Genomic DNA, 12,992 nt, shown 5'->3' with positions numbered 1-12,992 from the left:
TTGTTAAACCAATCCTGTAGTCCCAAGATTTTAAACAAGAGACTTTTAGAAATGAACTATTGTGTGATGGATTATTTGAAAAACTTTCACCAATGAGCATTTGGCCGTGTGTATAAAAACACGTATTTTTGCGAGCGGGGTTTTAAAACTTGGAGCCTAGACACAAAGACATGTCTATTTACAAGATGCCTACAGAAGCCAAGAAGCCGGAATTGCCCCTGGGTGCACCTGCACGTGTTCAGAAAAGAAGGCCTCTTTACGCTTATTTTGCTAACGAAGAGGCTCATTGCCGAACCCCGTGTTTCATCCTGAAATTGAACCAAAGAAAGAGGAAGACTTTATGGAGCCACAGCCATTTGTAAAAGAAAAAAAGGATAAAGTGCGATAAAAATTGTTGTCGGATTTGGAGAAAGCTGACTTGAATGCAGAGGTAAGACCCTTTTTATAACCAATTAATGAAAAAATTACAAAATGTTTTATAAATAGAGATGGTTAAATAATTTTGTTTTTTATTGGTAGGAATGGAAGAGCCTATATATGAGTACATGGCAACCGAGGGACCGTCGGAGGATAGTGATGTCAAGAACCAAGCGATAGACCCCGAGTCATGGAAAGATGGCGACGTTGTTACGGTAAAAGCAAGTGAAAGCTTTACCAGTTGTGAAAAAATTATTACATTTTACGCTCTTAAAAATTATTTTTTGTTTTTTTGGGCAGATAACCAAGCTGGGTCTGTACAAGATTACTGCTCTGGTGTGTGACAAGTGGTCAACAGGTACAGAGCCAGAAGCACATGAGGAAGTAAAGGCAGCTTAAATTATTTGAAAGAAAAGAAATATATCTATGTAAGCCACTGGTTAAACGTTACTATACGGTTGGCTTAATAATAGGTTGCTGAAACCATGATCGACGGAGCCCTCGCCGGTGGTGATTTAGAAACAAACAACACAAACAGGGTGTGCAGTGACTGGTTGTCAACTGTAGAACCAAAAGAACATGATGAGGTAAAAGTTACTTAGAAAATCTTGAAAGAAATATAAATATAAACATATAAAAGGGGAGGTTAAACAAGACTATATGTTTGTGTTTAATAACAGGAAGGTACCACGGGGCCCGACGGTGCATCAGCTGGGGATGATAATGATGATTCAGAATCAGACAAAGATACGATTGAGGTAGCATGAATAAACTGTAGGTTTTTTTTTAATTTTTAAACGTTTGCAACAAAGAATTTAAAAAATGTTTTTACTTCGTCTTTGACAGACATCTTCAGAGGATGAAGAGGATAAAGAGAGGCGGCCTTTGAGCAGAATAACCGTGATATGCACCTGTTGTTTTTGCGTGAAGCAAGATTTTAAAAAAGAGTCTGTAAAAAGTAAGGAGGGTGACCAGAAGAGCTGCGAAGATGACATTATGGCTGATATTATTAGGGCCGTTGTAGTAAAAGCCATTTACCACTGTTTGAAAAAACAACTTTTGGAAAACTGTGCAGCCTGCGTGGTAAACGAGCCTAACTCTTTCAGTCACACTTGTATCTTTTGGGGTCGCTTAGAAGTATTTCATCAGATTAGACGTATTTCTTCTAAACTGAATGTGGCCCAGCTTCTAAATATAATTATAGCCCAAGGCTACAAACTCAAAAAGCTTAACATAACCACTGAAACTATAACTGAAGTTGTTAAAATGATTAAGGAGATTGCAGAGATATCTGACCCAGTGGCCTTGCTGGTAGACCTGTCAAAGGAGGTGGCAGCCAATATTGGCCAATTGGTGTGTAGCAGGGTTCGTAAAATGGATTATAAAACTTTTTACATGCCAGCTCCTAACCCTAAAGGCTCAAAAAAGATACAGATTAAGATGTATTGTAAAATTAAAAAAAAAAGTTTGTATAACCGTTTTCTATATTACTTTGCTTATGCATTAAATAAACGTGTATAGTTGTACTCAGTACCAGTGTAGGTTAAGAAAAAAGAGAGGTTAAAAGAAAGAACAGGACAAAACAAAAAATAGACAGCACATGATGGAATCAGAATGAGAGAGAATAAGAAAGAGAGAAGCAGGCAGAGTCTGTTTAGTAAGCACATGGTAAAAAAAGTGAGTAGAAAAGCATTCAGTATCAGGGTAGATTAAGAAAAAAAGAGAGGTTAAAAGAAAGAACAGGGCAAGAAAAGGGAAAAGAGAGCCCCGTTGCAAAGGGCAAAGATAGACAGCACATGGTTGAATCAGAAAGAGAGAGAGAGAGAGAGAAAATTTTTACCTGTCATGTCTTCTGTAGAATGAGGCAACTTTCCTGGTTCAGACCCTCTCAGACTTGTTATCACCACCTTTGAATTGACCCAGTCAGAGATTGTTTTACAGCAGCATCATAGAATTCATTTTCCTGAACCAATCCTAGAGTCCCAAGATTTTAAACAAGAGCCAACTCCCTTCTTTCCCCCCTCCCCTCCCTTTTAACTGTTTTATTTTCTAAAGAAACAGACCTCCCTCATTTTTTCCACCATGTAGCTCTTTTACAGAGGTGTTTTTATAAAACCTAAACCATAAGCTTTTAGTAACACACATTTTTTAAAAGTTTTTCCCCTAGGTTTTAGACTAACATGGGTTATTTTTTAGTAAGCACAATGTGAAGCTGCAGCAAAGCTCCTGTTAGCAAAGCAGCCTCTGTGAGTCAGTGGATCACAGAGAAGGAGTTTGCTTCTCTACCTGCTTTTTAACAAACACATGTTAAAGTTACATTCAGTTTTTCAAAGTTATAATGACTTAAAAAGACAAACCTAAGACACATTCCTTTTGTATGTATTGTAATAAAAAAAGAGCAGGCAGCAGCACCCTAGGTTTAAAACGCCAGGTTTTTAGTAACAGACAGTGCATATACCCCTTATTTTGTTAACCATTGGATTAGAGAGAAGAAGTTTGTTTCTTTTCCCACTTTTTAATAAAGAGAGCTGAAAGGGTTGGAAAGGAATAAACACTTGGAAAGACAAGCCTACCTGAAGACCCATATCTTCATTTAGCCCCTTAGGCATAAGTGTTTCAATAACATGTATGTTTGCAGAAACAACCCAAGCTTAAAAACACAGAAAGCCTGTTTATAAAAGTTTTCCCCTAGGTTTTAGGCTAGCACTGGTCATTTTTTTTAGTAAGGACAGCAGGCTTTTGCAGCAAAGCGTCTGTTAGCAAAAACAGCGTTGGTGAGCCAGTGGATCAGAGATAAGAAGGCTGCTTCTTTCTCAAACTTTTTAACAAACACAAGTAAAAATTACATTAAATTTTGCAAAGGTATAATGACTTGAAAAGACAAACCTAAGACACATTCCTTTTGTATGCGTTGTAATAAAAAATTATGCAGAAGCACCCTAGGTTTAAAACCACAGGTTTTTTAGTGACAGACAGTTTATATTCTCCTTATTTTGTAAACCAGTGGATTAGAGAGAAGAAGATTGCTTCTTCCCCTACTTTTTAACAAGTAGAAGTGAAAGTTATATTAAAGCTTTTTAGGGAATAAACACTTGAAAAGACATGCCTAAATGAAGTCACAGTCCTTTATTTACAGGAGCGTTTTAATAAAAAACAGCAGGCAGAAGCACCCTAGATTTAAAACCACAGGTTTTTAGTGACAGACAGTTTATATACCCCTTATTTTGTAAACCAGTGGATCAGAGAGAAGTTTGTTTCTTTCCCCACTTTTTAACAAATAGAGGTGAAAGGCTTGTAAAGGAATAAACAATTCCATGCACAGCTGCTTGCACAATTGTTTGTGCAGACTTGATCCAAAAGGCTCTAGCGAACCGAGCATCAGTCCCTGCCAAACCACCCCTTTGAACATTCTTACATACAACGTACCTGTGCCTCGTCTCTGTACAGACCTTCAATTGATTCGTTTGGGTTCTCCTGGCCAGAGGCCGGAGTCTCAAACAAATCATGGCCCAGCACTCTGGCCTCATGTTTCTCCACCACATTGTTCCTGTGGGTACAGGCATCCATCCCCTGTCACTCATTCCCAGTTTCTGGCAAACAGAGGGTAGGGACACTTCAGAGCATGGTTCTTTTTTGAACCATGTTATAGTCTTGGCCTTCACAACATCCTCTGGCAAAGAGTTCCACAAGTTGACTGTGCGTTGTGTAAAGAAATAATTCCTTTAGTTTGTTTTAAACCTGCTGCCTATTAATTTCATTTGGTGACCCTTAGTTCTTGTGTTATGAGGAGACATAGCATGGCCAAGTGGACTGAGCACATGACTGAAAGTCAGATATTCCTGAGCCCCGATTATTTGTGTGATGCTTGGCAAGTCTCTCCACTTTTCTTTCTCAATTTCCTGTATGTATGTATGTATGTATGTATGTATGTTTGAAAGCAGGTTTCTGGCTGGATAAGAATAGAGACAGGAATCTCAAGTTCTTCTTTTGGAAAACTATGTCTAGTCTGCAGACATAGACTAGTACTATTGGACAAATGATCTTTTATTTTCTTCCACTAGTTGCTATTAGCATGCACTGTAGCTATTAATTGAACTCATTTCCCAATCTTTTGTCTTGGAATTGATTCTGTATTAAACACACAACATTTCTTTATTTCAGTAATGCTAATGCAAACCAATTAAATTCAAAATGTTTAAAATTAATGCCTGTGCTTAATTGTAAATGAAAATGCAGGATTTATACATTTGGGACTAGATCTTCAGATGGTGTACGCTGTTCATTGTCTTTACACAGCTATCCTGATTTACAGCGGCTGAGGATCTGGGCCATAAGTAGGAAATTGGGTGCATTTTGTGTCACTTTTTGAAATTAAGACTCCTCGCAGATGTCTGACACAGCTTGTTACTGTTGTTAGTTGAATGCTTACAAAGAGCAAAAGCAAAACTCTTGCTTTTAAAGTTTGGCAAATAAAAAAGGGGCTGGGGGTGGAGGGTAAAGCTGATATATTGAACGCAAAGTTCCCTTCCAGAGCACCCATGTACTGTTGATGTAAACTTCTGAGAATAGAGCTGAGGAAGTGCTGAGACAACTTCTTTTAACTCTTTCAAACAACTGATTTATAAAAAAAAAACTAGTTTAATGTACAATTGTCAATAAAGGCAAATACCATTATGTCCTATTGAAGCACGTTATAACAAACACTTGTGATTAAAATTTCCTTAATTAAAGTGGGGACATCTTTGAATATTAACAACTGATTCTGTGGGTTGAATGCATGTGTGTTATAAATCTGCCTATTTGCACTCTGTTTTAATGTTATCTGACTATTGACACTAAAAGAAGTTTTAATAATTTAGATCCCTATCCTGCAAACAATTGCAAGTGTACCTCATTCATGTGCATAGTTTTGCTGACTTCAGTGTTAACGTAAAGTTAAGCATGTGTGTAACTTTTTGCAGGGTCATAATGGTTGGTAAAGTCTCCCCCTCTCTTTCACTGTATCTCCTTCCATCACTTGACTTATAATGGTTTCCTTCCTCCACATCCTTTTTGAAAACAGGAAATAATCTATTTTAGGCTAGTGTTTGCGGAGCACACAGTGCCATGGGGCCCTCGTCTAATGGGGCCTCTGGATGATACTTGAATGCAAAATACTGTAGTGCTATTGTGAAAAGCAATACTAAGCCTGTCCAGCAGATAAAACTCTTCATGTGTGTTTGGTGGTGTGGCTTTTGTGCTGAAGGAATAGGACAAGAAGAACACTTTATTTTCCAGAACCTATGGTAAGATATTTGCAGAGCAAAAAGTGACTAGTCAGAAGACAGAGTATCTAAGACTCAGGAGAAACTCACAAAGACACTGTTTAATTAGATGATTCTAATAATAACATCATGTATTCACTTTAAATTTGCCAAAAACATACTGCTCTCTAAGGGATTAAAATAACACCAGGGGGCACTGTAATATCATTGCTAGCCAGGCTGCAGACAGAACATGCAAACTGCTAGGTGGCTCTAAATTTTGGTGTGAGACTCTCTAGGTGTTTTTTAAACTGAGAAAAATGTTTTGATTTGTCACAGGCAAAGTTTGAACAATTCCTGCTCATTTCAATAGACGTTTGAGCTCTCGGAAGGGTTTTACTTGATTAACATTTTTTTGCTGCTGGCGGTAGCCAGGTCTGGCTATCAGAATTCTCTCTGCAAGACTCCAACACATACCTAAGAAAATCCTCTTTGGTGCCCTGTGCCATTTGGTATTTCTCTAGTAAAGTTCTCTTTTTTTGCAGGTGGCTTGTGACCTTTATTAGAAATCTGCTCATCACTCTGACATGTTGGATTTGTAAGAGAACACAGCTTCTCACCATCTGAAAGCCTGCAAATACTTAAAAATGAGCAGCGGTTGCTCTAACTCAAGTATTAGCCAACAACAGGTAACAAATACATTAGCAGTTCAAATACTACAGAGGAGACTTTGTGTTGAAGTCTAACAATAGATTTCATTGTCTTTATTGGGATAACAATACTTTAGTCGATCAACATTTGGACAGTGCTTTGAGGATGTAGAGTGCTAGACAGTGGTTAAGTTCACAGGGGCTTGCTCCTATGAGCAAGTTGGCAAAGTTCCTGTTGATTTTAGTGGATCCCAGGATATATGAACTTGAGTAGTCTTCACTCACATGAGGCCTGCTGACTTCAGTGGGACTGCTCCTGTTGCTGAGGCTATGTCTACACTAGAAATGCTACAGCAGCAGAGCTGCAGCACTGTAGTGTAGACACTTACTAGAGTAACGGAAGGAATTCTTCTGTCACTGTAGTAAACTCCTCTCCAAGAGGCGGTAGCTAGGTCTGCAGAAGAATTCTTCCATTGACCTAGTGATGTCTACACCAGCGCTTAAGTCATCTTAATTACATTGCATGGGGTGTGAAAGCCCTGAAGAATGTAGTTAAGCCACCTAACTCTGAAAGGTAGACCAGCCCTAACACAAACACAGGGAAAGGTTTGCATATTTGGGCCCTAGTTTTTCATGGCTCAGTCTGTACCATCACCTGCCTTTTAAGAGGCTCCATTTCTTTCTCTGAGAGTTCATGGATGATAGAAATAGAAGACAAAGGGAACTTTATATGGTCAGACATCTGTGCTCGTGAATGAATGGCTGGAACTTGAGGATATTGGGTTTGTTCAGTCATAAGTATAAGACTGGCTCCAAGAGGTCAAAATTCGATTGCCTTTATTTCAGGTGCTGAACCTATTCACACTAGCATAGATGGAGCCTGTACCCTATACCCTGTACCCTGCTGGTGTGCACTATAGGTTCTCTAGTGTGCTTTTTTGTAGTACTGTTTCAAACAGTACTATGTTAAAGTGCACTAAGAAACATTAAGAGAGTACTCATAATATATACTACCATAATAAGTAATACAGCTCATTATGATGTATACAAAACTAATTACAGTAAAACCCACCTGATTTTGGACATTTACATAGAACTCAAAAATTGCTAAAAATAAACCCTGAACAATTAAATTAATACATCCCAAAGAACGGAAGCCCTGCCTATGGCTCTGGGCCAGAAAAATTACTTCCAGCACCGATCCCAAGTAACAGGCACTGTGCCTATGATTGCTAGTTCCCCACCAACTCTGTGCACTTCTGGAGTGGGAAACCATTCCCCTGTGTTGGATTGCAAGGTGGCCAGACTACTCTCCTCACCCTGGGAGACAGTCAGATACAGACATGTAGGGTGCGGGGAGCCAGTGTCCAGCCCCTCTGCACAGCAGTTCCAATTCCTTGTTCTTGGCCCCATCACACCACTCGAGCATCTGCCCTCTCTTTGCTGCTGTCATATCCTGAGGGCAGGTGTACACTAAAAAGTTAATTTGACCCGCCTATGTCGCTCAGGGGTGTGAAAAATCTACACCCCTGAGTGACGTAGTTAAGCTGACCTAACCCTAGTGTAGACAGCACTAGGTTGATGGACAAATTCTTCCATCAACTTTGCTGTCACCTCTTGGGGAGGTGGATAGATTAATGTGATAGGAGAAGCCCTCCTGTCCAGACACAATGCACTGCTGTAAATTCCACAGTTACTTTTAGACTGCCAGTATATCTTCGTTTACACCTGTCCCATTGTGTTCCCCTGGGCTTTGAACAGAGGTTGAATAATGAACTGACCTCTGTGCTTCCCTGCTGTTGATTTTCTGCCTCTGCAACACAACACTCTAGCAACAGAATGTCTTTCCCCTAAACAAAAAACTCTCCATCTCCTCCATGCAGCTGCTGAAATTTTCTGCTAAAGGTGGGGTGTTCTGCATTTGTTGGAGCGTAGTGCTTCAGAAGGCTTCTTCGCTTCCCCCAGATATTCTGTATTGTACCCTAAATTAATATCAGACCAAGAGCATTTTGAAAATAAAACTTAAAAAAACAGAACACTAATATAGACTCATTGGCTCAAGCCAGCTGTTTAATGACACTACATATTGGGAGTGCAGTCAGTCACTTACAGATTTGCAGAAGTTTCCTATGAGCTCACTAAGGTTTCACTGTAGCTATCTTGAAACTCACATGATGTTTATAAAATTTGCATTTTCCACAGTGTCCTTTAAACAAGCTTTGTTACTGAAACAGTAGTTTCAGACCACAGGCAAGAACCAGGGACAGATTCAGGCAGGGAGCCTTGACCCCTGGTGATGTTTCAGACATTAAATATCTATTAAAAAAATAGCAAAGTGGGGATTTTCACCCAAACTGGCATGAAAGTTCTGCACCCATACACTCTGGAGAAGGAAAAATATGGAATTGAGGCTGAGGGAGGTCTCCCATATAACTCAAACAAGGAGCATGGGCCTGGGTTGATATTGAATTTAGGACCTCATCCAAGCCCAGTAAAGTATTTCCATTGATGCTAGTAGCTTTAGATCAGGCCTTTAGATGGATGAGAAGTCTGGAAAAAATTTCTAGTTCCCCCACTGCTTCTTTTGATTAGTTGTTTCTTGCCCTCTTTTTCAGGCCCAGTATCACTAATCACCTCATCCTGATGCACCATACATTATGGTTCACATCAATCTATTGAAAAAATTGATGTGTGGAATCTTGTTATTGCTTGTGGTTCTGACTATTTGTTTGTGGAGGGAAACAAGAAAAGGCTACTACATTCCCTTCAAAACAGAAAGCAAAAGTTTTCAGATTCCCAGAGCTCTGGGAAAAGGAGATGTACTTACATCCCGTCTTCTTTCAAGCAAAGCTGTCAACGAGAAGGGCCAACTATCTGCTGCTTTGCCGGTCAAACTGAATAAAGTAAATGGCATCATCTCTTCAGCCCCTCCAGGAAACAATGCAGTGGCAAAGTCCAAGAAATCAATGCTCTCTGTGAATGTCTGGAATGAGGACAGTTCATCAAAGAATCTCATACCCAGGCTGCAAAAGGTCAAAAACAATTACCTGTCCATGAACAAGTACAATGTGACTTACAAAGGGCAAAGGAATACGGCCAAACTCAGTCCAGAGAAACTGCTGTGTCAGCTCCGGGACAGAGTGAATGTGACAATGATCCATGGGTCAGATGGTCCGTTCAATACCTCTGAATGGCAGATGTATCTACCAAGAAAAAAACTCAGCCAAGAAGTCGGCCACTTCCGTCAATGCGCTGTCGTGTCTTCAGCAGGTTCTCTGAAGTCCTCGCATCTGGGACCAGAGATAGGTTAGTATTACTCTGTTAGGATAAAACAATATCATCTGGCTTTTTAACTCTGAGGTTGGAACAATCCACCATTGCATTTGATTTACCCATAGGACTTTCTCCATTTAAAATTAATCTGAGAATTTACAAAGACACTTGCACCAACTTGAAATATTCAGTTAAGATTCTTATTGATTGCAGGTGTGTGTGGTGGAGAGCAGAGAGAATGAGCTGGGACCCTTAGTGTGTACCCTTAGTACACACTTCAAATGTGTACATTAATCTTTAACACTTGAAAACACAATTGGTTTAATTGAACTAAGTGTGGGCGAGGATTAGCTCAAGATCCATGCTGATTTCTGCACCCATACAATATGATGGAGACCCCCCGTGGTAGAATTCCCACTGCCAGGGAAGGGTTGCAGCTGTACAAAGCAGCTCCAGTCTCCACTATGGGGACCTCTGGGGAGCCGGAGTACCCTAAAGAGAGAGGGTAGGGCAGGTTGGGAACAGGAGATGGCCATGGCAGCTGCAGGAAGCGCTATAATGATACTGATATAACTCCCCGGGTGAACATTCAGATTCCCATTTGAGTGCCTTTGTTTGGTTTAACTTATGTCACTTTGGAAGGAGTTTAAGCTAAACTGGTGGTGTGGTGGGGGAAACCACTCTTAAATGGGAATGGGTGTCCATACGGGGTAGTTATGCTGGTATCACTGTATCAGTTTAACTATACTGATAGGATTATACCAGTATAACTGGTAAAACTTTCCCATGTAGACAAGCACTTTGGCTCTGGAGAAGGAAGAAGAAGAGGAGGAGGCAGTGTTTCCTAGGGAGTGGATCACTGGCCTATCACTCATGAGACCTGATTTCTATTCCTGGCTCTAATATTGGCCTGTCGGGTTACTTTGGGCATGTCACTTTGCTGCTCTGTGCCTCAGTTTCCCATCCGTAAAATAGTAGTAATGACACAGTTTTCCTTTTTTAAAGTGCTTTTAGATCTACTGATGAAAAAATCTATAGAAGAGTTTAGGTGGTATTATTATTTATTTTATTATTCATTATTTAACGTATCCATTCTCTTCTGTAACAGCAGAATCTCTGGCCTAGCCTAGCCTTGCTGAAGTTGGGGCTCTTAAGCGCAACTGCAATCCAAATAGATAATATTAGTGATCATAGAATCATAGAATATTAGGATTGGAAGAGACCTCAGGAGGTCATCTAGTCCAATCCTCTGCTCAAAGCAGGACCAATCTCCAACTAAATCATCCCAGCCAAGGCTTTGTCAAGCTGGGCCTTAAAAACCTCTAAGGAAGGAGATTCCACTACTTCTCTAGGTAACCCATTTCAGTGCTTCACCACCCTTCTAGTGAAATAGTGTTTCCTAATATCCAGCCTAGACCTCCCCTGCTGCAACTTGAGACCACTGCTTCTTGTTCTGTCATCTGCCACCACTGAGAACAGCCTAGCTCCATCCTCTTTGGAACCCCCCTTCAGGTAGTTGAAGGCTGCTATCAAATCCTCCCTCACTTTTTTCTTCTGCAGACTAAATAATCCCAGTTCGCTCAGCCTCTCCTGTAAATCATGTGCCCCAGCCCCCTAATAATTTTTGTTGCCCTCCACTGAACTCTCTCCAATTTGTCCACTGCCCTTCTGTAGTGGGGGGACCAAAACTGGACACAATACTCCAGGTGTGGCCTCACCAGTGCCAAGTAGAGGGGAATAATCACTTCCCTTGATCTCCTGGCAATGCTCCTACTAATACAGCCCAATATGCCATTGGCTTTCTTGGTAACGAGGGCATGCTGCTTATTCATATCCAGCTTCTCATCCACTGTAATCCCCAGGTCATTTTCTGCAGAGCTGCTGCTTAGCCAATAATAGGGAGGAGAGAATATGAAGGAAGACACAGAAACAAAACTCAGGAAAAGCTATGCTGTCAACTGTTATAGGAAATAAATAAGAGTGAAGCCATGAAGGGAAAGTGTAACACTACTAAGAGTATAGTAAGTTACATTTGGCAAAGTACCTATAAACATTACACAGCTGTTGTATTCCTTTAAAGTGCAGGAGGTATCATGTTGAGCAGTGAAGTGTAGCATAGTTATTTTTCACCCTAGCCACAAGGCTCAATCCACAGGCTATTGAGCATCAGGTTTTTCAGGCCCTGAGAAATAAAGGACATTCCTCTTCATTATTTCCCAGTTACTGATTTGTAGCAAATCACAAGGAGAATTATTTACTCAAGCATGCTTTGGGGACCTGTACTGAGCAGGTTTCTTGGATATTACTTGTGCTCTCTACATGTGTGCTGAGTTTTTACAATAAAATACATACAGCTGGAAATGGTTAGTTTCATTTAAACCAAATTAGGAGACAGAGAAAACAGCACACATAGTAATCATTTAAATGCCAGCATGAAAAGAATCAACCTTTTTAATACTTCTGATGAATCCAGCTCTGTATTGCTAACAAACAGCTATTATGAGGAAAATTCTACATTGATTATATACCTGACATATTTTTAACATACCCGAGTTAGATGGTTTTCCCCCACTCACACATAATAGCCATTGGTTAACTTTTAATAACTCTTCCCTCTTTGCTGCTTTCAGACAGCCACGATGCAGTTTTGAGATTTAATGGGGCTCCTACCGTAGGGTTTCAGAATGATGTAGGCGAAAAGACAACAGTTCGCCTTGTTAATTCTCAGGTAAGTCTGTCTGGCATGTGTGCTACACAACAGAGTGTGAAAATGTATTGAGTACATGACTGAGGGCCCAGTTCAGCTCTCTTATTGTGCAGTCTCTCCTTCATGGCAAGGATTGAGGTAGGAATAGCACCAACAGCAGAGTGATTAATGGTAAGTGGCGGCTTTTCTTACGGTATTTATGGAAGAAAAGAGCCACATCTCTGGCTATGAACATGAAATCTCTACCTCACGGTCTTGGGACCTTTATGTAGCAGCATCTTGAGGTGTCATTTCTAGAGCAGGGATGGGCAAGCTTTTTGGCCTGAGGGCCACATATGGGTATGGAAATTGTATGATGGGCCATGAATGTTCACGAAATTTGGGGCTGGGGTGTGGGAGGGGGTAAGGGTTCTGGGTTGGGGCCAGAAATGAGGAGTTCAGTGTGCGGGAGGTTGGACTGAGGCAGGGAGTTGGGGTGCAGGGGGGGTGAGAGCTGAGGTTGCAGGCTCTGGGGTGGGGCTGAGGATGAGGGGTTAGGGGTGCAGGAGGTTGCTTTGAGCTGGGACAGAGGAGTTCGAAGGGTGCGAGGGAGGTTGGGGCTGGAGCAGGGGTTGGGGCGCAGGGGGGGTGAGGGGTGAAGGCTCCTGGCAGCGCATACCTAAATCAGCTCCCAGAAGCAGCAGCATGTCCCCTCTCTGGCTT

General features: G+C 40.9%; 1 protein-coding gene across 6 annotated transcripts in view; it reads left to right on the top strand.

Annotated features, from left to right (window-relative positions):
- ST6GAL1 (ST6 beta-galactoside alpha-2,6-sialyltransferase 1) overlaps positions 1 to 12,992 on the top strand; it is a 135,186-nt gene that overhangs the window by 94,702 nt on the left and 27,492 nt on the right. For all 6 annotated transcript variants that reach the window (XM_030575155.1, XM_030575156.1, XM_030575159.1 and 3 more), the window contains 3 exons: positions 6,206 to 6,349; positions 8,926 to 9,616; positions 12,214 to 12,311. In XM_030575155.1, the coding sequence (XP_030431015.1) occupies positions 8,968 to 9,616; positions 12,214 to 12,311 (747 nt within the window). In that variant the 5' untranslated portion in view covers positions 6,206 to 6,349; positions 8,926 to 8,967. The remainder of the gene's footprint in view (positions 1 to 6,205; positions 6,350 to 8,925; positions 9,617 to 12,213; positions 12,312 to 12,992) is intronic.

This window comes from Gopherus evgoodei, chromosome 9 (assembly GCF_007399415.2).
Source record: "Gopherus evgoodei ecotype Sinaloan lineage chromosome 9, rGopEvg1_v1.p, whole genome shotgun sequence".
Classification (NCBI taxonomy): domain Eukaryota; kingdom Metazoa; phylum Chordata; order Testudines; family Testudinidae; genus Gopherus; species Gopherus evgoodei.
This window is presented reverse-complemented; position numbering and strand designations above follow the sequence as displayed.